The sequence below is a fragment of the Brienomyrus brachyistius genome, chromosome 18, assembly GCF_023856365.1.
Source record: "Brienomyrus brachyistius isolate T26 chromosome 18, BBRACH_0.4, whole genome shotgun sequence".
In the NCBI taxonomy this organism is placed as follows: domain Eukaryota; kingdom Metazoa; phylum Chordata; class Actinopteri; order Osteoglossiformes; family Mormyridae; genus Brienomyrus; species Brienomyrus brachyistius.
Genome location: NC_064550.1, coordinates 8,052,982 through 8,078,102, shown reverse-complemented (window position 1 = coordinate 8,078,102; position 25,121 = coordinate 8,052,982). Strand labels below are relative to the sequence as shown.

The 25,121-nt window shown below is 42.4% G+C and overlaps 1 protein-coding gene across 3 annotated transcripts in view; it reads right to left on the bottom strand.

Annotated features, from left to right (window-relative positions):
• The window catches only part of LOC125712905 (nectin-1-like), a 141,110-nt gene that overhangs the window by 99,036 nt on the left and 16,953 nt on the right, over nucleotides 1-25,121 (bottom strand). For all 3 annotated transcript variants that reach the window (XM_048983474.1, XM_048983473.1, XM_048983475.1), the window contains one exon: nucleotides 2,898-3,266. In XM_048983474.1, the coding sequence (XP_048839431.1) occupies nucleotides 2,898-3,266 (369 nt within the window). The remainder of the gene's footprint in view (nucleotides 1-2,897; nucleotides 3,267-25,121) is intronic.

The window sequence follows — 25,121 nt, the reverse complement described above, 5'->3', positions numbered from 1 at the left end:
ATTCATTCATTTATTACCGCCCGGACTTAGGACCAGCTGTCCGGCCAGCCAGTATTGGATGCTGTACGAGAGTTTTGGCCGTGCAAACGGCAGTGTGGCGTTTTTATTCTATCCTGTTTGTTCTGTTCTCTCATTTATTTTGGTTGGCGAAGGAAGGTTGTATATTATTTGCAGTAATTGACCTTTATTTTGATATGCCATAACCGTTGCCATTAGTCTGATGCATTTGTTTTCCAGTGTGGGACTGTGTGCGTCCCACAATGATGCATTTGCTTTGCAGTGTGGGACCGTTTGCGTCCGACACTGATGCATTTGCTTTGCAGTGTTGGACCGTGTGCATCCCACACTGATGCATTTTGCTTTGCAGTGTGGGACCGTGTGCGTCCCACACTGATGCATTTGCTTTGCAGTGTGGGACCGTGTGCGTCCCACAATGATGCATTTGCTTTGCAGTGTGGGACCGTGTGCGTCCCACACTGATGCATTTGCTTTGTAGTGTGGGACCGTGTGCATCCCACAATGATGCATTTGCTTTGCAGTGTGGGACCGTGTGCGTCCCACAATGATGCATTTGCTTTGCAGTGTGGGACCGTGTGCGTCCCACACTGATGCATTTGCTTTGCAGTGTGGGACCGTGTGCGTCCCACAATGATGCATTTGCTTTGCAGTGTGGGACCGTGTGCGTCCCACACTGATGCATTTGCTTTGTAGTGTGGGACCGTGTGCATCCCACAATGATGCATTTGCTTTGCAGTGTGGGACCGTGTGCATCCCACACTGATGCATTTGCTTTGCAGTGTTGGACCGTGTGCGTCCCATGCTGATGCATTTGCTTTGCAGTGTGGGACCGTGTGCATCCCACGCTGATGCATTTGCTTTGCAGTGTTGGACCGTGTGCGTCCCACGCTGATGCATTTGCTTTGCAGTGTTGGACCGTGTGCATAACACGCTGATCCATTTGCTTTGCAGTGTGCGTAAAGCACAGACGTGAACAAGGTTAAAGTTTTCCGGTGTCTTATACTTTTCTTACATCTTCAAAAGCAATGGCTGTTAGATTTTACTTGCTTCTTGTCTTAGTTTATATATGAAAGTGACTTGTTTTTCTTCTATGTGCTGTTTAGTTTATTACAGTATACAGTACACTACTGTATAAAATTCATAAATATACTAAAAATGATATAAATGGTGCAAAGGTGACATTAAAACAATATCTAAAGATGGCTGACATACTACCATTGTGGTACGTTGGTAAGTGGCGGCTCCTCAATCAATCTGTTTAATGTCGGAATGGACCTCGTTTGCTAAGTGAGGAGTGTCTGTATTGGCTCAAAAAAAGCACAATTTAACACTAGAACACATTAAGAACATTAAGAGTAAAATTATAAAAACTAACAAGAATTTATCTAAAAAGTTACTGCTATTCTGCTGGATGGCTAGATGAACACCGCTTCAGTTCCCTAACCTCTCCTCAGGGGCACCTCAGCCATTCCATGTTTTTGCTAAATTTCACCACCAGCTCACTTAATTTGTAAAATCAAAAAATACATGGTTGCATTGGATAGTTGTTGCAAATGCTTTAGCAGAGGGTTTGAAATGTCTGGGCTGACACACTCTGACAGACATAAAATCACAGCTCTACACCAACATGAAAATCATTTAAACGTCATTTTCTTTGACTGCCTAAGACTGTGCTGAATTATTAGTTATACCATTTACGACGCATATGAAAGACAAGATGCCATCTTCAGCAGGGCTAAAAATATATTTTGTAAATTGCAGCATAGAAGTGTATTTAACAGCCTGAAGGACCAGGACACAGATCCACCTTCACTGAAAGACTTCCAGTATATTATTTAAAAAGGCAACATTTCCTGCTGTGTTTCGGGGGCTGCATAGCAGATAATCCCTCAAAATGCAGGGTTATAATTATTCAAGAACATAATGTACAAATTCCAATATGTTTTATCTATCCATGCTACTGCAGAAAATCACTAAACTGTCTTCATCAAGGCACTCATTGTGCATGCAGATGTCTGAGATCCTGCATAATTTCCAGGTCCTCCTTCCTCCGAAGGATAGAACCTTTCTAAATAACTGTACTTATTAATCCTTATCCTCACTAACAATAGCTAAAAAATGCTAGCATTACATTGTCCAAGGGTAACTTCTACTCTACTAACACCAGTTAGAATTATGCACATACAAATTTAATTAAAATTAAGGTTATTGTATATTAAACATTTGTATTTGTTACTGCTATACACAAGTTCAGCCTCAATAAACCAATTCAAATACTCACTCAAATCAGTCAAGAAATGGATGAAGCTGTAGTGATCATAATGCTATGGTCTACCAAAGACAGTGAGGTTGTAGTGATCGTAATGCTATGGTCTACCAAAGACGGTGGGGTTGTAGTGATCGTAATGCTTTGCCCTACCAAAGACAGTGAGGTTGCAGAGATCATAATGCTATTGTCTACCAACGACAGTGAGGTTGTAGTGATCGTATTGCTTTGCCCTACCAAAGACAGTGAGGTTGTAGTGATCATAATGCTATGGTCTACCAAAGACACTGAGGTTGTAGTGATCGTAATGCTATGGTCTACTAAAGATGGTGGGGCTGTAGTGATCGTAATGCTTTGCCCTACCAAAGACAGTGAGGTTGTAGTGATCGTAATGCTATTGTCTACCAACGACAGTGAGGTTGTAGTGATCGTATTGCTTTGCCCTACCAAAGACAGTGAGGTTGTAGTGATCGTAATGCTATGGTCTACCGAAGACAGTGAGGTTGTAGTGATCGTAATGCTTTGCCCTACCAAAGGCAGTAAGATTGCAGATATTGTAATGCTTTGCCTAGCAAGGACAGTGAGGATGCAGAGATCATAATGCTTTGCCTACCAAAGACAGTGAGGTTGACCATGTTTTCTCGGTTGCCTGCAGGAAAGGTGGTATACTCGCAGATGTAGGCAGCCTCATCTGACAGCTGTAGGTTGGAGAACACAATGGTGGTATCTTCCAGTGATGGTGTTTTCTCCTGGACAGCTTGTAGCTTGAAGGTTACACGTTCCTTAAATGGATTCAGCACAGACACACCCATGGTGGGATTGACGATGGCCACGTTCTGCTTGGAGCCATTGAGAAACTTTTGCCACGTAACCTGAGAGATCTTCACTCCAGGAATGTTCATGAACAAGCAACGGAGCTCAACCTGAGAGCCCACATATCCTGACTTGGTGGCATCCATCTGGACCATCTGGCAATTTGACCCTGAAAGAAAACCAACAAACCGACAATTAAATCAAACAAAACAAAAAATGCTTGAACGAATAAGATAAGATATGCTTCATTGACCCCAGGGGGAAGTCTTCTGCATACAGCTGAAAGGTACATGACTGACACAGACAGTCACAGTGCACAGTGCTAATCAAAATTAGCAAAACCAATTCATGATTTGAATAACAGAGAACAGAATAACAGAATACAAAGCTGGGTTGAAGTAAAATGCTGGATCTAGTCCATCTGTGGCAAATCATCACACTCCAGCATCCACAGCGAAGGCAGGTTGCAAACACAACATCAAAAACTCACTGTATGCTAAGGCAGTGTATCCCAGCCCGGTCCTTGGGGACCCCCAGACAGTCCACATTTTCGCTCCTTCCTGGCAATGCATGCACTGTATGCAGGTCCCAAAGGGCCAGGTTGGGAAACACTGTGCTAACGAACCCTGCTGAACATACACAGGCTGTACATGAAACCGAAATATGTGCTCTGTTGATGCCTTTGCAAGCTTTCGCTTGCTGAAGAAGCCTGTGTTTTTCATTCGGCCTATTATCACCATAGCTATCTGGTGGGAACGACTCCCTCCGTTCTAAACACCATGATAAACTGCTACATCTCATTATTAAGATAATATTTAATGATGGATCATCAATCCCAATCTTTAGTAAGACAAACAAGTACAGACTCATTCCTATTTGGAGTTACATATCAAATTAGTTCTCTTGTCTATCAGTGCTTAATTTCGAATTCCAGAATAAGACTGCGAGGAATTCCAGACTTGATTATTCCGGTGTCAAGCGAGCCTCACATACCCTTAAGTAGATTCCACAATAAGAAAGAGGCTGGTGTAGAAACGTACATGCCCTCCAGGAATACATAACAGCAATTAACACTTCTTAAAATGAAACAGAAGACACAAAATGCACTGCTTTTAACCGATGCTGGGCATGCTTTGAAAACTTCCTCTAGAGATGAGCTCATCATGTAGGATTGGTATTTCCTAAAGATTTTTATAAAAATAGTCTATATGAAAATAATGATTGTTGCAGCGTCTGGATCACGGTGGGATGCCTGAATCTCCGTAGAAAGCTTAACACTGCGTGACAGTTTACATTGAGATTATCCACGAGAGTCTAAATCTAAAAATAGACAGATTCAGAAGAGTCGGGCCATGATAGAATCTGGAATAAACGAGATCTTTTCACCAACGGGGCAAAACTGAGGTTTCCTGTCAAGGTAGCTTGGTGATGATGTGAGACATGATCTTTGTGGTTTGGGAGGTCTGTGACCGAATATAAAAATAGACTAAATTCTTTATTCCAAGGTTTAAAACAAATATATAACTTTATACGTTTAGCGAAATAACATTTTAACACAATGACAAGCAGATCAGCTAAGGAAGAGCAAAATAATCCAATAAAGCACATTATGTTTAAAGAGAAGTAGACAAAGATTCTCCAAATAGGTGCCAACTCTGGCTATAACAAGATGTCGTAACATTTTGCAAGTCACTTCGGCGATAGCTGAGCGGCAGATGAACTGAATCAGGCGGCAGAGACTGTTGTCCGCTTGCACACATGATCACTGATACAAAAGTAAGGTTTATTTGTGTAGCTATGTGAGGGTATTTATGCGCTTGGTGGATGATAAGCAGATCAGTATTCCACAAGTCAAATATTTTACATTACTATTAAAGTCATCCAACTCAAAGATGTTAAGTATGTCTTCATAGATGATGTTGTCATTGCCCCAAGTTGAGACCCCTGCCAAGTCTAGCTGATTTAAAATCCACCCAGCCCTGAGGCCCTTGTTGTCCTCCCTTTGTTTCGCAAATAATTAGAGGATAGGCACTACTGAATAAATTATTGTCTGACAAACACCACAATCTAAAGGGCCTCCCCTTCTTTAGGAAAGGGTAGCGGCCATGACTATTTAATCGCCAACGTAGTGCACAGAAAATGAAGGACGACGGAGGCCTGCCAAAAGGACCGAGCAGCTTCAAAGCCAGGTTGCTGGACTTGCCCCGGGGAAGAATGGGAGAGGGCAGACTTTTAAAACACAGCAGAAGAGGCTGGATCTTATCTGAACAAAGAGAATCTATTCCCTTGAGCTGTTGTCTCAGCAAGCTTTATAGCATCTTAAAATGACCCCTCCAGTAAGTCACCAGCTGGCATTCTGCAGTGTGTGATTCGATCAGAAGACACTCTAACCAGGCATTTAGCCGTGTGGCTTTTACATTGACAAAGGCTGTATGCTACATGCAGCTTTTGGTTTGCCAGCAGAGTGCTTGTTAACAAGCAGGCTCTGCAGCTGACACAAAGCCCGCTGTATGTAAAACACTTGATCTTCAGGTCACCAGGAGGAAGAACATATGTTGTCTCACAGTTACATATGCTTGCCAGGATCTTTCGGTAATCAGGCAATTAAGAGTGTGGATTAGCACAACAGGTTGAAATTAGCAAACAATGCAAACCCATGATAAATGACAGACTTACTGAGATAAAATTGGAAAGACCAGGCAGACCAGGAGGAGAAGACGATCATCCGACCTTCTGCTCAAACCTCCTTTGGCCATGTCAGCCTTTACACAGTTGGTCCTACAGTATCCACAGGTTCTGCATCCATAGATTCAAATAACCAAGAACGGAGAACTTTTATCTGGAAAAAAAATCCAGAAATTCCAAAAAAAAAAACTAGAATTTTCCACAAGCGCTACGCTGAATCCATGCAAATGACAGAGAATTAATTAATATTTTCTCTGTGTATAATTATATTTTCCATTGTACTATGATGATTGCATCTGTACTGAACATGTACAGACTTTTCTTGTCATTATTCACTAAAAATGCAGCATGACAACTATTTACATAGAATTTACATTGCATTACGTATCATAAGTAATCTTGGGATGATTCAAAGTGTAAAGGAGGATGTGTGTAGATTACATGCAAATACTACTTGAGCACCATGGTGTTTTGGTATCCATGGGGGGGGGATCCTGAAACCACCAGACACCGAGGGGGCCACTATATAAATGGAGCCATTATATAAACGTCCCTTTTCTGCTTCCATTTCCAACAAAAGAAACTTCCAACATTAAACCTTAATTCATGCGGCCAGTTCTTTTTTCATATTCACCCATAAATATACGCCTATTTAGTAGAACAAAAATACTGAAAAAAATACTTACTGGGGTGTTTTCATAAACTATATATATTAATGAATGTTACATTTATAGAGTGGTTTTCAAGACACCGTAAGCACTTTATAGAACCTATGGGGAGTCACTTCAACTACCACTGTGTAGCCCCCACCTGGATCATGCAGTAGCTACTGTAAGGTGGTGAAGGGGCAGCACAGAATTCACCAATTAGACATAGGGGATGATTAGGAAGCCAGATCTCATAGGGCCACAGTGGGCAATTTCAGCCAGAACATCAGGATACCATCCTTGCTCTTTGGAAAGATGCCAAGGGATTTTTAGTGACCTCAGAGAGTCAGGACCTCGGTTTTACGTTTCATCAAAAAGACGGCACCATTTTTACAGCAGAGTATCCCCATCACTGCACTGGGGCATTGGGATCCACACAGACCACAGGATGGGCTAACCTGCTGGACACTGTCCCCGTCACTGCACTGGGGCATTGGGATCCACACAGACCACAGGATGGGCTAACCTGCTGGACACTGTCCCCGTCACTGCACTGGGGCATTGGGATCCTCACAGACCACAGGATGGGCTAACGTATGGGATAATTTTCTATGGGAAAAATGCTAACGCTAACTATGACAACCTTAACCCCCACCCAGCCCTAACTCTAATCACAAGTAACCAAACAAAAAACAAGACTTTTGGTATTTTTAGTTTTCTGACTTAAAAAGTCACAGATTTTTATAAAACTGAGTTTTCCTTTGTTGGCACTGGAAAAATGGTCCAGCAAAGTCAAAATAACAGGTTTTTATCACATGGTGGGGACATTTGGTCCCCACAATGTAATATATACATGCCCACACACACACCCCCATACACACATACAAATGGCAACCTCAGCCTCAAATAAGGACACTGCAGTTTCTATTATGCAACCCACACAGTGAAGTCATTGTTTAAACAAGTGACTGAATGACATCAGCCCAATACTAGACAGCTGCCTCCAGCCCATGAAAGCTGTTAGTGGGAAAACAGGTTTCTGTTTTGTTAATGATTGCAGGAGAAACGTCTGTTTGGACAGAACCTGACTATTCCTCTTTCAGAGCAAAGACCGAAATGTATCACTACCTGATTGGTGCGCTCTAGTAAAATGCTACGCAATGAAGATAAGTGTCACTTTATGGAGAAACAAGTATCATTCGAAACCGATTTTAGCTTTTGTTTGTTTTGTTTGTTTGTTTGTTTTTGCTGCTTTGCTTCAGCAGGTACATTTTCTTCGTTTTATACCTGGGAAGATCATCAGTGTCATAACGGTTATTTGATACGTAATGTAACAAAGTAAGAACAAAAAGAACTTCAAAGAATATGGATCCTACAATCATAGAGCTGTACCACGAAAAGCAGCATAGAGGAATGGTCTGTTTGTATGAACCAGAGGGAGAAGCGGAGAAAGCACCTCTAGTATTTCCATGATACGATCTGCTTAATTAAGGACTATGACACAAGAATAAAAGGATTAATGGAAGGGACTTAATGTATTTGTACATTTACAAAGCAAGATGGCAGAAGCATGAAAGGTATTAAGGAAGAAAATTTAAATAATAAGAAAAGTGCACTCAGTGAATGCGCTTTAAAAATCTCCCCTGGGATAATGCACAGTGCAGAAACTCACGGACTGTTAAACACATGGCAGACAAAACACTTTGATCATTCAACATTTCAGTTATTATAAGGGCCAAAAATTATGTGCATTAATTCATGTTGTCATTCTTATAAAAAAAAAAAAATCTTTCACTGGATATTGGTATGCAGCTAAAAACTTCTCCTAAACAACTTCAAGTTCCGTAATTAAGGAGCCCTTTCTACACGCCCGTTATACGGGCTGTATATTCTTTGCCGACCGCTCATATGCACCCGGTATTTTACGCCACCGCACGTCATAACCACGACACCGGGCACCAACAATCACCTGTTTTAAAATTGCTTAGATCATGTGTCTAACGTTCAACTACACGGTAACCGAAGCTCTTGATGCTGTCAGCATGTATTGCTGTGTGTGTAGGACCAGGCTGTTAGCGTTAACGAGAAGGTGTGCCTAAAAAGTGCCATGTCGTAATTCAAGACGTCTTGTAAGATTAATTGTGTGGGTACAATTTAGCTCAATATTATTACCGTCATCGTTATAATTATTATTATTAACAACAACGACAGTAATAATAATAATAAGCAAAGGGATGGCCAGTGCATTCGGATTATCGTGGGTAATGACAGATGAAAGGTTTTGCTGGTCCGTGCTTTTTGGAAGCGAAGGCACAGCATGCCGTGCAGAGAAGCAGAGAGGAAATGCCAGGTGACAGGGGCCAGCGCCAGAGCAGATTACAGCACTCCAGATACCGGCGTGCAGGATGCAGGCCAGCTGTGTGCGGACCTCATCTCCCGTACTAATGGTATTAATGCATGGAAATGCCTTCTTCCTGTTTGCTGGCCTGCAACAGGCACCACTATGCGAAGTTGTGCTTAGCTCAACAGGTTTGGGAGGTACTGGGGTCAAATCGTGTCGCCAAAACAGTGACCATCACCCCGAGGCCCTGGAGAGACCCTAAGCTTTACCCTGTTTTGGGCAAAAGCAATAAATAAATAAAAATGTAAATGTAACCCTGTAATTCTGCGAATGCATCATTTCCACTCCTCACTTCATCTTGTAAGGATGGTATGAATGAAATCTCACAGTGTCACGCCTGTCCCTGATTGACTGATTGCCCACTCCGGCTTGATGGTAATTAAAGCCCAGCCTTATTTATGCAGTGCAGTGAGCAGTTGTCACTGTTTGGTCATCGTCACTGCTCTTAGAGCTTAGGGTTCAGTTGGCTCTCAGTCAAAGATTTGTTTTATGTGACTCCATCTAGCAGGTCTATGTCCTCTGTGCCAGCCAGCTGCCAGCAGGTACTGGCTTGGTGGGTTGGGTAGTTTGGGGACTCATGGTTCTTGTTGACTGGTGCCTTTCTGTAGGCTTCGGGTTGGCCGGTTTCTGATTTAGGGATTCATGATCCCAAGTATGCCGCTAGCGTGCCACTGCTTCCCTGCCTTTGGGGTTTTCTCTGTGTCCTGGGTTCTGTGTTCTGGAATCTTCAGTCCTCTGTATTTGAGTCTGCCTTCCAGGGACTGTCTATCCAATCAAAGACCAAAGTCCGCCCTGGTCTAGCGGTGTTTGGACTGTTGGTCGTGATCGACGGACGGCCCAAGTTGAGGCATTCTGACACAGACCTTGTCTAATGAAAGCTAATGTTTTTAACCGGAAAGCAGAGTCAGAGTCGAGACAGTCTGTGTGTGTAGTTGCTTATTCCTTTAGTAGGAATACAAGACCATTTTATAAAAGAAAATCATTCAAGTAAACCAAAGAAATTACAGGAGTATTTGAAAGGGACTGTATGTAATTAATGGCACTTCCCTTCAAACAAAAGCAAGATAACGAAAGTTCTACATGCACTTCAGACATAGACAGCTGGCATCTTTTCTGAAGTGAAAATTCTCTTACACTGAAGCATAATCCTAAATGAAGTGACATTAATAATCCACATTCAAGCTGTGTATTTTCATTAAAACGAAAGATGTGTGTAATGACTGTAATTACTACAGAAGGTTCCAGAACTACAATCGCCCCTTTTGCCTTGACTGCAGAATTCACTTGCATAAACCAGTCAGGAAATCGTTCTCAAGAAGGTTAAATAAGAATAAACAGGCCTTCCTCAGAAGAGTGACTAAGTAAGCAGGTTTGCACAGAATTTCAGCTATCTGACGATATCCTGTGCCCTTGGGATTATCTAAAAGGGAGGGAAAAGATAGGAAAGCCGTAATGCAGCCCTCAGAGAGAGTGAGAACTTTGTCAGGCAAAAGATTGACTGGTGCTAAGAACAGAGAAAATTAGATGCTCTAAAAACTGAAAAATTGCATTTATATAATACTGTTTATTTATAAGATAACTATAGTCATAACTGTCATCTAATTGGAATAAAGTAATACTGTGGGGCTTCCTACAGTATCAGGTTAATAAGCCGAGAGTGTCGTCTGCAGAAGATGGAAATGGGTAGAATTGTCATAACCACAGGATGCATTCGAGTTCGTTTGGCACTGGAAGCTCTGGTACCCAAGCGGTGAAAAACACATCAACAATACATCTGTCAGCAAGCTAATGTGGCTTTTATTGTGGATTCTACACACGCTGCAGTCTGTGAAGTCTATTTGGGAAACAGCTATAAACCCATTCAAAATGCCCCTTTTATTCCACAAAGGAAGTGTACATACAGATGGGAACCCTATCAAGGACCAAAGCAATAATGACACTTTCTCATCATTTACAAATAAATACAGAGCACAGTCAAAGCCTACTTCAACAGCACATGGGGGAAAGGCAGACCCCCCCCCCCCCCCAACCCATATCCCCCCCCCTCCGACACACAAGTTTGAATTCATATCTTTGTGGGGAAAACCCTAATCCCAATTATGACAAACCCTACCAGCCTTAATCTTAACCATAACTAACCAAGCAAAATAAAAGACTTCTGGTATTTTTAGTATTTTCATTGCAGTGAGTAATAAAATTGAGGACCGAAAAAAAAATCATCCCCACAATTGTCATTTGGTCCCCAGAATGTAATATATACCTACTGTAGATTCCACCATCACCCCCCCCCCCCCCCTCATTCACACACAATGAGCAGGGTTTGGATTTAAACCCCTAAGTCCAGAGGAGTGAGGTGACAGTGTAAGTGTGACTCCATCCATCCATCCATCCATCCATCCATCCATCCATTTTCCAAACCGCTTATCCTACTGGGTCGCGGGGGGTCCGGAGCCTATCCCGAAAGCAATGGGTATGAGGCAGGGAACAACCCAGGATGGGGGGCCAGCCCATCGCGGGGCACACTCACACACCATTCACTCACACATGCACTCCTACGGGTAAGTGTGACTCCTCACATATAAATTCATAAATCAAAATACATCTGCTGTTTGCAAAATGAACTGCTGTGACATGGTGTGACTGGGTTGAAAAACAGAAACTGCCAGCCCATGAACAGACCCTCTAGTGAAATGTAGAAGGGCAACAACTGCTTCTTTCAAACCATTTAAAAAATATATTTCCTTACTTCCTAATTATTCAGGAATGATCAAAAGAAAAACTTTCAAAGTCATGCCTATTTGAATAAATCTTCTAAAAGCAGGATTTCATTTTTGTAGTTTTAGTTAATCTGAAAATGTGCTTTATTTTACAAAGTCAATGACTCACTTTGTCATGATCCTAGGTCTCTGAGTTTTTAAAAAATTATTTTTATTATTTCTGAGTCAAACATTCCATAGCTGAAACGAACACAGAATTGAAAATTTGCTGAATTGCAGCTATTTTTTGCATTCCCGAAATGGCGGTGTGTCATGGAATTGCGATTATAATTAAGCTTCTTATTTTTAAGTCTGACTTTGACAGGGAAGACTTGAGACCCACTTGGTACAGCCAATCAAATTCAGTCAAACTGGTTCATTCTGAGAGCATTAGAGCAGTGTCTCCCAATCCGGTCCTCGGACACTCCCAGACCATCCACGTTTTTGCTCCCTTCCAGGCTGCCCACGTTTTTGCTCCCACCTAGCAATTAATTAGTTCTCAAATAATCAACACGCAATACCCTACCACAGTGTTTCTCAACCCGATCCTTCGGGAACCCCAGCCGGACCACGTTTTGCTTCCTCCCATCTCCCTGCCAGACAGTGCACATTTTTGCTCCCTCACAGCTCTCGGACCAAAAACATGGACTGTCTGGAGGGTTCTGAGGACCGGCTTGGGAAGCACTGTATTAGAGAGTAAGGAATCCATTTTGTCTTATATCAGCCGCTGACAGCTCTCCCCTCTGTTGCCACCCACACCTCCATTCCCAGTTTCCTGGTGGGATTCGGCCTCCGCGGCTTGAAGAACAGGTGCGATTTAGAACCTCATACCAGTGCTGACACCAGTGTCCCGGATGCTACATCTGCTGCCATGATCTTTAAAAAAAAAACTAAATCATTACCTGAATATTCATTGGAAACTTATTTTACAGTGTGTTGTTTCTGGACTGTGTTCAAACAGTCTGTGCTATAAACACTCCCTTTCACTGAAAAAATGTATCAGTTGCCGAATCCACTGTTAGTGTGTAATATTATCAGTAGATGAACTTGTTTTTCCTCCATGTCAGAGACTGACGGTTTTTGTCTATTGTTCTTCAATAAGGAAACAAAGGCAGCACATAAATTAGTCGGATGGATCAAAATGGGGAATTGAAATGGATCAAAGGTTCGTGGCCAAGTGATGCATCGGTAGTGAAACTCGTCAAATGATTTAGCTCTCACTGAAATCACTGTCGCTGCCGCGCAGTTGCACTGTCACTCGAGAGCAACCTTGTAAAAATAGTCTGCAAAAAATCTTTTTGAAAGTTACAAGCTGTTCATGCAGTTCGCTGTGACAAATGTTTCATTTCTCTCTCTTTTAGTGTGTGTGTGTGTGTGTGTGTGTGTGTGTGTGTGTGTATGTGTGCTTTAATGAATTTCGAGATATCCAATTTTGAGATAATGAGAAAAATATTTCCCTGATCAACACAGCAAAAGTGTTGAATGCTCCAAAATGTGTATTAACTGACGAGAAAGAAAGTTTTAATGTTGCCAGTGATGTGTAACTGTGTGCAAAAGTAAAGAACAAACAGGCAGATAATCACCAAACCGCTGTGCTGACCTCGGATCCTTTTTACCGCTGTTTCTTTGGAAGATACTGTATTTCTGTCGCCTTTTTCCCATATCACTTCATTGCCCCCCTCCCTCCTCCTATCCCCAGTGAGTGCAGCTTTTCATCCTTTGACGGGACTGACAAGCTCCCTGGCTGGGCTGATTAAAAGCTTTAAGGTCAGACGCACAGGCAGCCCACCTGCCTGCAAACCTCCCCCAGCAGGCTACGCCTTTGCATATCGTTAAACCCCTACTATCTCATCAATCAAACAAAATTACATTTTAAATGCAGTTTCTAATACTTTGACACTTATTTTTTTAATGCTGTACTTGCTCGATATAATCATGCGACTCACTTGAAAACCAGTTGATTCACTTCATTTGATGAAATAATTTAGATGGTAAGATTCATTAAGTGGCGACAGTTCATTTAGCTTTCCCGACTGCCAGACCAGATAAATTTCTGATAAAAAAAAATCTCATTTTACGCCATGACTATACCTCATATAGCAAGTTGGGTCAGCCGCTACATGGATGTACCTATTTCTGTTCACACAATGGGTAGCAATGTAGTGTTACTCCTCTAGGGTTCTGTGTTTTAATCCTGGTTCCGGCCGTGCATCTTCATCTTACATCTTCTCCTCAAGCTTGCACAACGCCCCACTGTCATCTCCTGTTTCCGCCCACACCCCAAAACTTGAAAATCGCCGTCTCTAAATCGCCCTCAGTGTGGGAACCTGTTCCCTCTGCTCTGCAGCATAGCACAGGCATAAGGCTCACTACGCTAGATAAGCAGTTAGGGAAGATTAATGAAAGGGTCGCTGTATTTGTGTTCAGAGTGTTATGTCTGTGCACAGAAATATATAAAGTTTAAAAAGCCGCACAAGTAAAAATGAGATATCCGGCTGAGAGAGAGAAAAAAAACTGGAAAAATATGCTTAATTGCACATTTCAGATAACCGGTGGAGCTTGTTTACAGCGTGCCAAGGGGTTATCCCTAATATAAAAGAAATCTTTGACATACAGCAATATCATTAAAAACGATGCCTTGTTATCATTGCTTAATTTCCATCAGGTAACATAAAGCATTGCTGCTCTACAGCCTCACTTTCAGCAAATACAAAAGCACGGATTCCATTTCACTCACTGTTTTGGAAAATGTCTGCATAATTAATCTGTTAGTTTAATGCTGTTTTATTACACGTCCACTCAAGCAAGCATTGTGGGGAAAATGGAATTTAAAAAGAATTACTTAGCTTGTAATAAATTGGAAATGTTCCCATAATGGACACACAAAAAAAAAGGTATCTTAGACATTCTGGTTGGATTAGCATTCCTCTAATACGCTAACGCATAACTAATACATTATGCGCTATATAGAACGATTTTATTGCCATTGTACAGGTAGCGAGTACAACCTCCGATTGTTGCATATCCCATCTAGCTGTTGCATGAGACACTCATGTACAGGTGAGAGCGAAGACTGGGGTGCGAGAGCAGGGGGGGTAACAGAAGCTGGAGGGGCTGCAGCAATCGAGGTTAGGTGCCTTGTCGCAGGGGCCAGCGGCGATATGGTGACACTGGAGAATTCTGACCCACAGACACACCCTAATAAATTGGAATGGAAAGAAATAACCCAAAACAAAAAAACTGGGGCAGCTACGTTTAACCGAAAGGCCAAAGTATTATGCATCACCTGGTAGCTATTCCCATAAAACTCTCAGTAAAAAGGGGGATGAGTCCCGCCCTTGCAGTGTCTAAATCCTTAAAGCTTACAGGCCCACATTAGCCGTCCAGGGCAGGGAGGTGCAGAGAATGCAAGTCGACCCCCGGTCTCATCTGGATGACTTAAATCTCCGGGGGTCCTTCTGCTCCCATAACTCTGACGGCAGCGTCGGCCGGGGCAGACGGATGACGGCCTCCCCCAAGTATGTTAAGTCACTCAACAAAAGCGACTGCCGGTAAGGTCAAGTGACAAAGCAGGTGTATCTGCACACACGTCTCACACCTCCTCAGGTGGCATTTATAATGAATTTAAATCCTTAGCCCCTTCTGATGGAATTAAAAGGTCACTCCAGATTGAGAAAACTATACATATTAAAACTGGAATTGGATTATTGCAGTACAATCCGGCAGTGTTGTTGTAAAGAGGCTGCGGACCCTGGTTTATGCACTGAAGTGATCCTGTTGCTTTTTAGCCCAGGTTGGCTTTTAATTAGATGCTGATTGAAAGAACTGGCCATCCGTCGTTCACTGCTTGTTCTTGCCAGGGTCAGGCGTTGGAGTCTGTCCCAGGCAGCACGGGCCACAAGGCTGGGCTACATTCTACCCGCCATGACTGTCCTTCGCATGACACACACACACACACACACATACACACACACACATACACAACCAGGGCCATCGCGGTCCTCAAGTCGAGTCCTGCGGATTTCCCAGCCTTCTTTTACCTGTGAGCCAGATGTGAAACTCCCGGCCAATCAGAATCAGAAGTACCTGGGAGAACTGAAAACACACCCTGGATCTGGATCGAGAGCCAGATCCGAAGAGTCCCGCTATTGGCCATCCATCCACTTTCTGTAACCGCTGTCCTGTTCAGAGATGTGGGGGATTCAATAATAATTGATACTCTATTGATCCCCGTGGGGGAAATTGTCTTTACGCCTCCCTCAACTTGCTCTTCGTAGAGTAAGCTGTCCGCGAAGGGCAGCCACCCATAGCGGCGCCCAGGGACCTGGGGCTTAAGGGCCTCGCTCAAGGACTCGCAGACGGGCTAATTCTGGGTTTGAACTGGCGACCTTCTGATCACAGACACACAGGCTTAGCCAACTGAGCCACATGCTGCCAACAGAGCCTATGGGCACAGGGAACGACCCAGGATGGGGTGCCAACCCATCACAGGGCACGCTCACACACCAGTTCCTCACAAATGCACACCTATGAGCAATCTGGTAACTCAGATTCAGATTCACCTCAGCATGTTTTTGGACTGGGGGGGTGGGGACTGGTACCCGGAGAAAACCACACATGCACACTCCACACACATGTAGCCATGGCGGAGACTCGAACCCTGGTGTGAAGCAACAGTATACTAACCCCTGCTCCATTATACCGCCTATATACTACGGGCAATTTAGGGATGTCAGTTAGCCTACATACATGCCTTTGGACTGCAGAAGGAAACCCGCACAGCAATGAGCAGATATGCAAACTCCACACACAGTAGATGTGGCACAGCAGACATCCAACTGAGAAGTGAAGTGCGCTACCTACTACTGATTTTAAAATCCTAATAATTTGAACGCATCGCCTATAAAGCTTTACACCTTAAGATAACAGGTATAACAAAAATGTTTATATAATATTGTGTCTTTATGATGAACTCAACCTTCACATTGCACTAATTTTCACCAAAAAATTAAAAATAAACATGCGGCTATACTGTACATCTTTTAATCTGACCACACTGTTCTTGTGCCGAAACTTGTGAGCGATCATTCGTGTAACAGCAACCTGACCAGTGATGAACGCTACGCGCAAAACACCAAGACTGACTACGTAACTCCGCTGCTATTGCGCTAACATTCACGGGAAATTATAATTGTAGACGTTCCACAAGACATGCACGGGCAGATCCAGGTTGCGAAGGAAGCCTCCCTCTTTTCATGCAGAGCCAGGTAGGCATTCTGTTGAAATGAACCCGCACTCGCTAAGGCACCGTTGCACAATCTTTCAAAGGTTTAGGAGTGCCAAGCATGTATGAGCAAGTCGTTCATCAGCTACATGAACTATTATCTTACCTAGATATACAATGTCTTCTGAACATATTCAAATCTGTCCGCTTTATCCAAACTTGCTGTAAACTCAAAATTTCAACTAGGATTGAATATTCACCACACAATCCCCAATATTCACCACACAATACCCTACAACAGTAGTTCTCGGGGACCTCGGGGACCCCGCAAACAGGCCACAGTTTTACTTCCTCCCAGCTGCCTGCAAGACAGTCCTCATTCTGCTCCCTCCCAGGTCCCTGCCGGAAGCTAGAGGGAGCAAAAATGTGGACTGTGTGGAAGTCCCCAAGGACCAGGCTAAAGAGCCTGGCTGTACATACACAGGCAGTACACGAAGCTGAAATCTGTGATCTGCTTCTGCCTATACATACTACAGGCTGGAACGGAGCAAAAACGTGGACTGCCTGGGGGAGGACCGAGTTGAGAAGCAGAACCCTACAACATATCCTTGTATACATACTAGTCAAATAAATCAAGCTAAATGAAACTAACTACAATGTGCAGCAAAGCACTGGGGTATAATGTGTTCTTTAGCCCGTGTTTATCCAGACTAGCTGCTAAATTACGGGATAACAGGAGCCTACAATTCTAATGAGCATCATTTCCTGTATCAGCGTACTCAGCGTGAAAATGCGCGGAACAACGGCGGTTTGATATTCGTGAAGAGAAGATGGCAGTCAGCCACCAAAAGACTCGCAATGTCATGCGATGAATGACAACAAAGCCCCATACAACAGAGAACCCACTGGCAAATTGTTATTATCAGTCACATGTATTTTTGCAAAATTCACAGCAATATAACAGGTGTGGACATCCTGACTAAAGAGGCACTTAAAATCACCTCGCACCCCCCTGCCCAAATTCTCCCCTGAATTTTTCCACAGCTAAACCGACACCTCATTTCCTGTGACAACTCTGGAAAAAAGTTCTTATTGTATAATAGTTTACCCGTACCTTTTAATATCTTATAAATCTGACTGAAATTAACGCAGTTAAAAAACATATATATGTACACTTTTGGACTAACAGAAGATTTGAATACAATGAATAACAGGCCGGCGTCCTGTAAGGCCTGCCTCTGCAGGTAAGCTCGGCTACTGTCAACACAATCTTCACTCGGTTAATGTGCTGCCGCTCTCCTGCTGACAGGGCTTGTGACAGGAGGGCCACGCCCTCGACACCTCCCAGTGCCAAATCAGGCTTCACTTCGCTCGTTGGACAAACTCAGAGGTGACGGCGCATCAAGGTCATGTGTACAGTGACTCAGAAGCCTTTCATTGCATGGGGTTTTGCCGTAACAGGAAAAAATCACAGTGTACCTCTGTAGTTTACAGAACGCATAGAGCTTACAGTCCGTTCCTATTTGGAGGAAGCAGTGCTCAGTCATTCTGCCTGTGTTGCACGTAGCTGAAAAGGTAGCTCGACAATCTACTGGCAAACAAAGCAGAACAAACAATAACCTTACACACAGATGGGAATCGTTTACCAGCATCTCCCGAATACCGTGCATTAAGCTAGTGCTGATAACAGATTTCAAAAGGATTACGCCAGAACGTGGAGGTCAAACGGGGAAGATTCCTCTATCCCTACAAAGCCAATTTAACAGCAGGATTTAACAACAGGAGTCGCTTTTTATGCTAGGCTTTGTCGCACAAGAACTAAAATTTATTTAAAAGGCACAAATCTTTCATCCCATACGCATAGACGCGCTTTCATCGATACTCATCACTTTTGGTGTAGTGTCTGGTTTCACCGAGAGACGTCAGGAAGTGACACGGTTGCTGTAATTTGCGCGCTGTGCTTTGGGCTAACTGCGACAAGTCCTGGCAGTGTCAGTGGGTGGGAACAGGCAAAATTCAAACATTCTTGCAACAGAACATTCAATAGTAACAATAGATCGGAACATGCGTTGTCATAACTCAGTCTATGTTTCTATGGCAAGATGTACCTTAGAGGAATAAATTTTCTCTATCCCACTTTCTACAGCGGTATCATTTCTGGGTTACGCACATAAATCAGTTAACCGATCACACTACATCCATTCATTTTCTTGTTTTAACCACTAACAGTTTAATAATCACTTGGAATGACACAGTTTCAGTCCATTTCCCGTTTTTGCTAATTATTTATGGTAAGTTGACATTCAGAACTAGGGATAAAAAAATCAGACGGTCGCATGTTGTTAATAAACAAACCTTAAATGTCACTGACGGAGAAATGTTTTTGCCAATTAATGCAGGAATTCAAAACGGAGGACAGAACCTTCACAAAATATGTTGATTTAGGTGAAGCATTTTCTATAACCGCTTAGTCAATTAGCGTCACCTTCTTTGTCTTGTGGCAAGTGTGCCAGGAAGATCCCAAGCTGGAAGGAACACAGGACTAATACACTGCTGACACACTCACACACACACACACACACACCCACAGGTATGTAATTATATTTTCGTGGGGACTCTCCATTCATTCCTATGGGGAAAACTCTAATCCCAACATGACAACCTTAACACCTACCCAGCCCTAACCATAACCATAAGTAACTTTTGGCATAATTTTTTTATTACATCCACTGATCTTTGTGGAGACCCGAAAAATGCCCCCCCCTCCCCCCACAATGTCAAAACAACAGGTATGTATTTGACATTTGGTCGCCACAAAGTAAAATCTAATCCACACACACAGAGTTCACACACACACACACACACACACACACACACACACAGTGCTTCACAGTCACTTCACAGTGCACTAGAACAGTGTGTCTCGAATGCATAAAAACAGAAGAGCAGAAGAAACCCATCCAAGCTTGTGGAGAAACCAGGACATTCATCATGGCAGAACTGAGGCAGAGTTTGAACCCACAGCCCTGGATAAGCGAATTGAAAGTTAGCATTACCTTAAATATAAAAAGAGGAACCTCAATGGGCATAAAGAGGATTTTGACAGAAATTAAATTTCCTATAATCCATAGTTAATACAACACTGTTATTCCCAGGTTATTTGTGTCCATTAGAGGAAGACGTTAACACATTTATATCAAAATCCGAGTCAACAAGGCGCTATTAATCTGTTAAATAATATAGATTGTTTACAACATTCCGACGTAACCCGTAGTCTCTGCGTGAACGGTAACACAGCCAGTGCCGTTAAAAATGTTTCCAACCTTCAGCGCAGGTTGCCATGTTAATGGCAAAATATCTCACTCGAATTTAATGACGAGGGAATAAGGCATGTGACAGTCTGGCAGGAAATCCCAAGGAACTAACGCCTCGATAACGTTATATTCTCACAGGTGCTTCATCATGTCCCTACCGGTACTGCGTAGTCTCGGCCTGCGATCTTACAGATCCACTTCCATATCGAATCAGATGGCAATCTCTCAAGAACCCCCCCCAACGTACAGCCTGCATCTTATTCAAATGTCAGCTTTATCACCGTGAATGAACATTAAAACAATGAGTTTTCATTATACAAGGAAACTCTCCCACGTTGCTGAGAATGACATCCATTCAGTCACCCACCAACCAGCTATCCCGGTCAGTGATGCGGGAAACAGGAAACTTCAGCATTTTTATTTTATTTTTGAAGCTCCTATGATATCAGAAGAGAGGGGGGTGTATGTATAACCCAGGGTGGGGCACAATCATGTGACAGCCCCACTCATTCTGACCGTAGGATCCTCATCCCAAATGTCCATAACACCGAGTCACGCTTTCTCTCATTCTGAGTAAAATGCATCCCAACCCCAAAACCAAAGGCCACACCCACCTGCATCCTGCTGCTTTCATTGTTTGTTTTCCCCAAACCTGCCACATAAAATGGGCTCCTCCCCTTTGCTAAAGCCCCAGTTACTTTTGTTAAATTCGCCTCCATCGCCACCCCGAATCCTTCCCCCATCTCTGCCTCACACAGTCCTGTTTACTCTCCCTTCTAGAACAAGTCTCACGGCGGGTGCAAAAAAATGAGGAGTCGGACGTGGAATTTGGGAATTTCAGGAGTTATCTGCTCTATCTGCTAAACTTGACAACGATTTTTTTGTGTGAAGGGGAAACCGTGGGAGTCAAAAAGCTTCAGCAAAAGAACATGAAGTCATAACAATGATTAAACAGCTATAAATCACACAGAATCAAATTGGCAGGACAAAAATTGTAGATAAAACTAAGCTGCACATTTACTTTCAAGATATTAACCAAAACAAAACATGCAACAAATGCAAATGACAAACAATTATCTTGAAGTGCAACAATTATACAGCTGTCTCTAGTACCTAAGCACTGCAAACTGCAGGGTATTTAACAATACGTGTGTGGGGTACTGCTTTAAGAATGAAACGATCAGGGAAAAAAAAAACAGTTTTAAATGTACGCTGTTCACTATCAGCATCCACCAAAATTTCTCTGTCAAAAAATTAAAACCGGAAATTGTTGTAATTTAACTGAAATGCTTATAATTTGTATTTCTTCAGCAGTTTCCCCTTATATTTATTTGTTTCTTTGGCAAAGTGTGTTGTAATGAATTAATATTGCTTAAAATATCTCATATCACTATTAAATTCATGCTTCATAGCTACTCAAAGTTGCATATTAGAATTTCGGGAGGTTGTGCGGCTCAGCGCGTAAGGATGTTGTGTTTACAATCGGAAGGTCCGTAGCTCAAATCCCAGGGTTGCCAGAGTGATGTCACCCTAGGGCCCCTTCAGCAAGGCCCTTAATCCCCAATCGCTCTTGGAACCAAAAAAAAAAATGTACGTCGCTTTGGATAAAAGTCTAATACAATACAAAAGTGCTAAATACAATACATGTAAAATAAAAGTTTCCCCCTTGAGCTCTTCCATTCCTCACTCATCTTAATAAAGTGTTTCCTTTGGCTTTAATGCATATGGCAGATTTGATTGTTCAAAAATTCAATTAAAATGCTATAAAGTTAATTTACCTATGACTGCATCGACCAAACATTCTTCGTATGAGAAAAGGCAAGAAAGCAAATGCAATATATCTAAATTATTCATAAGAGCAATGAAAGTAAATCTGTCTGATTTGCATGTCTTTCTATACAAGTGGATTCTTCGGGAAAAAAGCAATAGAATTGTCATCTATCCTTCCACGGTCTGTGACCCAACCCTCCCCTCTCACCATTCTAACTCTCCCACAATTAAGTTTTCATTCTAAAAAAAACCCGACAATCCCAGAGGCACAGATATGTTCGTTATTGAGATACAAGACAGGGAAACCTGCTTTAAAACACAGAGCAGGGTGGAAACCAGAGTAATTCACACACAAGTTACTCAACAAACCCCACGAGAATAAGGAAACAAAATCATTGGTATAGAGGGTAGAGAAGAAAATAATACAAGTATAAATAATTTAAACTTGACTTGTGGACATGAAATCTGTTTCTACTGATAACAAGAGGCTATACGCTAAACCTCTTAATTCAATACATTTGAACCAATCTGCAGAATTCATGTGTGAAGTAAAAATTTGAAGAAGTTAAGAAAAAAAAATGTCCGAATGATCCTAAGATCCAAACAAACGGAGTCAGCAGAAGGAAACAGAAACAGGATGAGATTCCTTTCATGGGTTTTCATACAAAAAATAAGCAAAGAAAAGCATTTTTCATCCCTGGCATGTGTTTAGAATTACAATTTACGGTAAAGCCTACGCAACAGTAACCAGGCGTACTTCGCGAGAAATGTGCAGGGCTCAGCCGATGCAGGAGAGGAAATGTCACATCAGGACACCCAGGCATGCAGAAGTGCAAAGACACTAAAAGTGACACTTCATTAAAGCCAATGCGGAGGGAGAATCCTCCAGAAATGCGTCATCGTCATGAAGGCACAAGGGCTGCAGAGCTAGAACTTCATTTATTCCACAAACGATGCCAGTGTAAAAGTTAATAAGCCCACAGACACTAACATCCTGCACCGGTTGAGAGCACCTTTCATTTTTCCAGTAGCTGCAGCATTCCCATGAACTAACGAACACGCCTCGCAATCAGGTTTAGCTACCAAACCCAGCTGAACTCGTCCTCTGGGTTTTTTTTTTCCCCGTGTTTTTCGGGCTCGAGGATAAACGGCCATTCTGGGTTTTGTGTTAGTGGCCTGGTGAACCATAAACTCGGTGCCAATGCTGCTCTCCCTGCAATTACGGCACCTTAGACTAACCTCAACATCACCAATATGAGAGGCTCCGAAGCCCAGCGGGGCGCGCCTACCAGCTGCGACTGGCCGCGCTGAAACGGGAAGCCGGCTACACGGCGGCTCCTGTGGAGAGGCGTCTCAAGCTGTCCAACATTATGAGCGTGCAGAGATAAACAGGGCGTACGCACAGGTACACGGACATCTGGACAACGTGCCGTACAGCTGTCATCTCCCCCGAATGTTTGTTTAGTTTAATGTACAACTACCAGGAGATACAGTGAGCCCACGGAGCAAAGCCGGAACTCCTGGCTAAAGTCTATACCCAGTAAGATAGGAATTCAGTAACTTTTTTTATTTAAGATAAAGAAATACAGGTTTAGTTGAACTGCATGGCATGATCATCAGAAACAACGTGGCACCCCATTTACGTCCCGATCCCGCGGCTAGCAAATCCCGTTCATACACAAGGTGATTTTAGCTACTAGGGAATAAAAGAAAATGGTAACACTTTACTTGAGGGGGCACAAATAATATAGTTTTATTCTCTTACAGATGTATCAATTAACCACAAACTAAGTTTTGGTTACATACTAATCTCATGTTCATTTATCGGTAATGAACCGTGGTGCATGTTTTATCCCAAGCAGTTACGATATCTGTTAATTCTGTAAAACTTCGTGAACTACTGAAGGAAGAAGTGATGAATAACACAAGTGAAATAGTGATGTCATGTTTGTTCATCATTAATGAATCATAATGCATCTTTTATGTCAAGTGGTGACTATATTTGTTCATGATTTGTACTTTAGTAGTTACTGAGTTACTACAAAGTATTTGTGCCCCATCAAGCAAAGTGCTACCAAAACAGAAATAAAGAAAGACATGAACTGAAGCATTCTATAATATAACTTTGACAGCTATAGAACTTTATCATGGAGTACAAGACGTTGGTTTGGAATTTGAATGACTACGATTCTGTTCTGTACATTTTCTGTTTTTCCACACGGCCCATTTTCCAGGGTTCAGATAATGCCGAGGGCCTGAGGGGCTGAGCTGACGAGAAACTGCGATGAAATACGGCCAACAACACATCTGTCAAATGCACTAAAATGCGCAAACAAAGAAGAGCTTTGCAGAATTTCATAGAAAATGTACTCAAGTTACACTGTTTGCAGACTGGTAACTTCAGTGTTGACTTGATATTGCTAGTTGGGAGTCTTTGAAAGTCCTGAGTGCTGCTGGAGACTTGCTGCTCTTCTGGTGGTACGGTGCATGAAACATCCAAATAATGGATTTCAGACATCTGGATTAAGGCTTGTATTAAAGGATCCTCTTTCTTTTTATTAACTGTCAAGTGAGTTTTTTTTTTTTTTACATAATGACACACCTTAAAAAAAGACAAAAAAACTTCTGAGAAAATAAAGCACTTAAATCCTGTTGAAATTAACTCTGACAGTACCAGACAGCAAGTTTGCATTTCCATTATGGTATGTGTGTGTGTGTGTGTGTGTGTGTGTGTGTGTGTGTGTGTGTGTGTGTGTGTGTGTGTGTGTGTGTGTGTGTGTGTGTGTGTGTGTGTGTGTGTGGGAGACATTCACCCTGCAGACAGCTGCCTATGTTGACTGAAGATACTTTTTCTACACTCTTGTTTGGTCACTTAACCAGACACCAATACATTGACTGTACTACCTTTTACAGCTAACCAAAGAATCTAAGTTAAAGGTACTTGAATTTTTATAACTGCAAAGAAAAACTGAGAAAGTGGCATTATTCAACAGCTTTAGCAGACATACTGTAACGTAGAATTGCTTACCTTTGTTTACCTTCATTATCTTAAAGGGGTAAACACTGAAATCTATGTTGCCATCCGAGTAGAAATGCTTATACTATAGACGAGATTTTCTTGTGATTTTGTTGAAAAATAAACAAATAACAATGATACACCCCTATTATTGAATATAATCAAAAACTAACAATAATTCTTTCATTTTGAGCATCTAAAAGATCCTGAA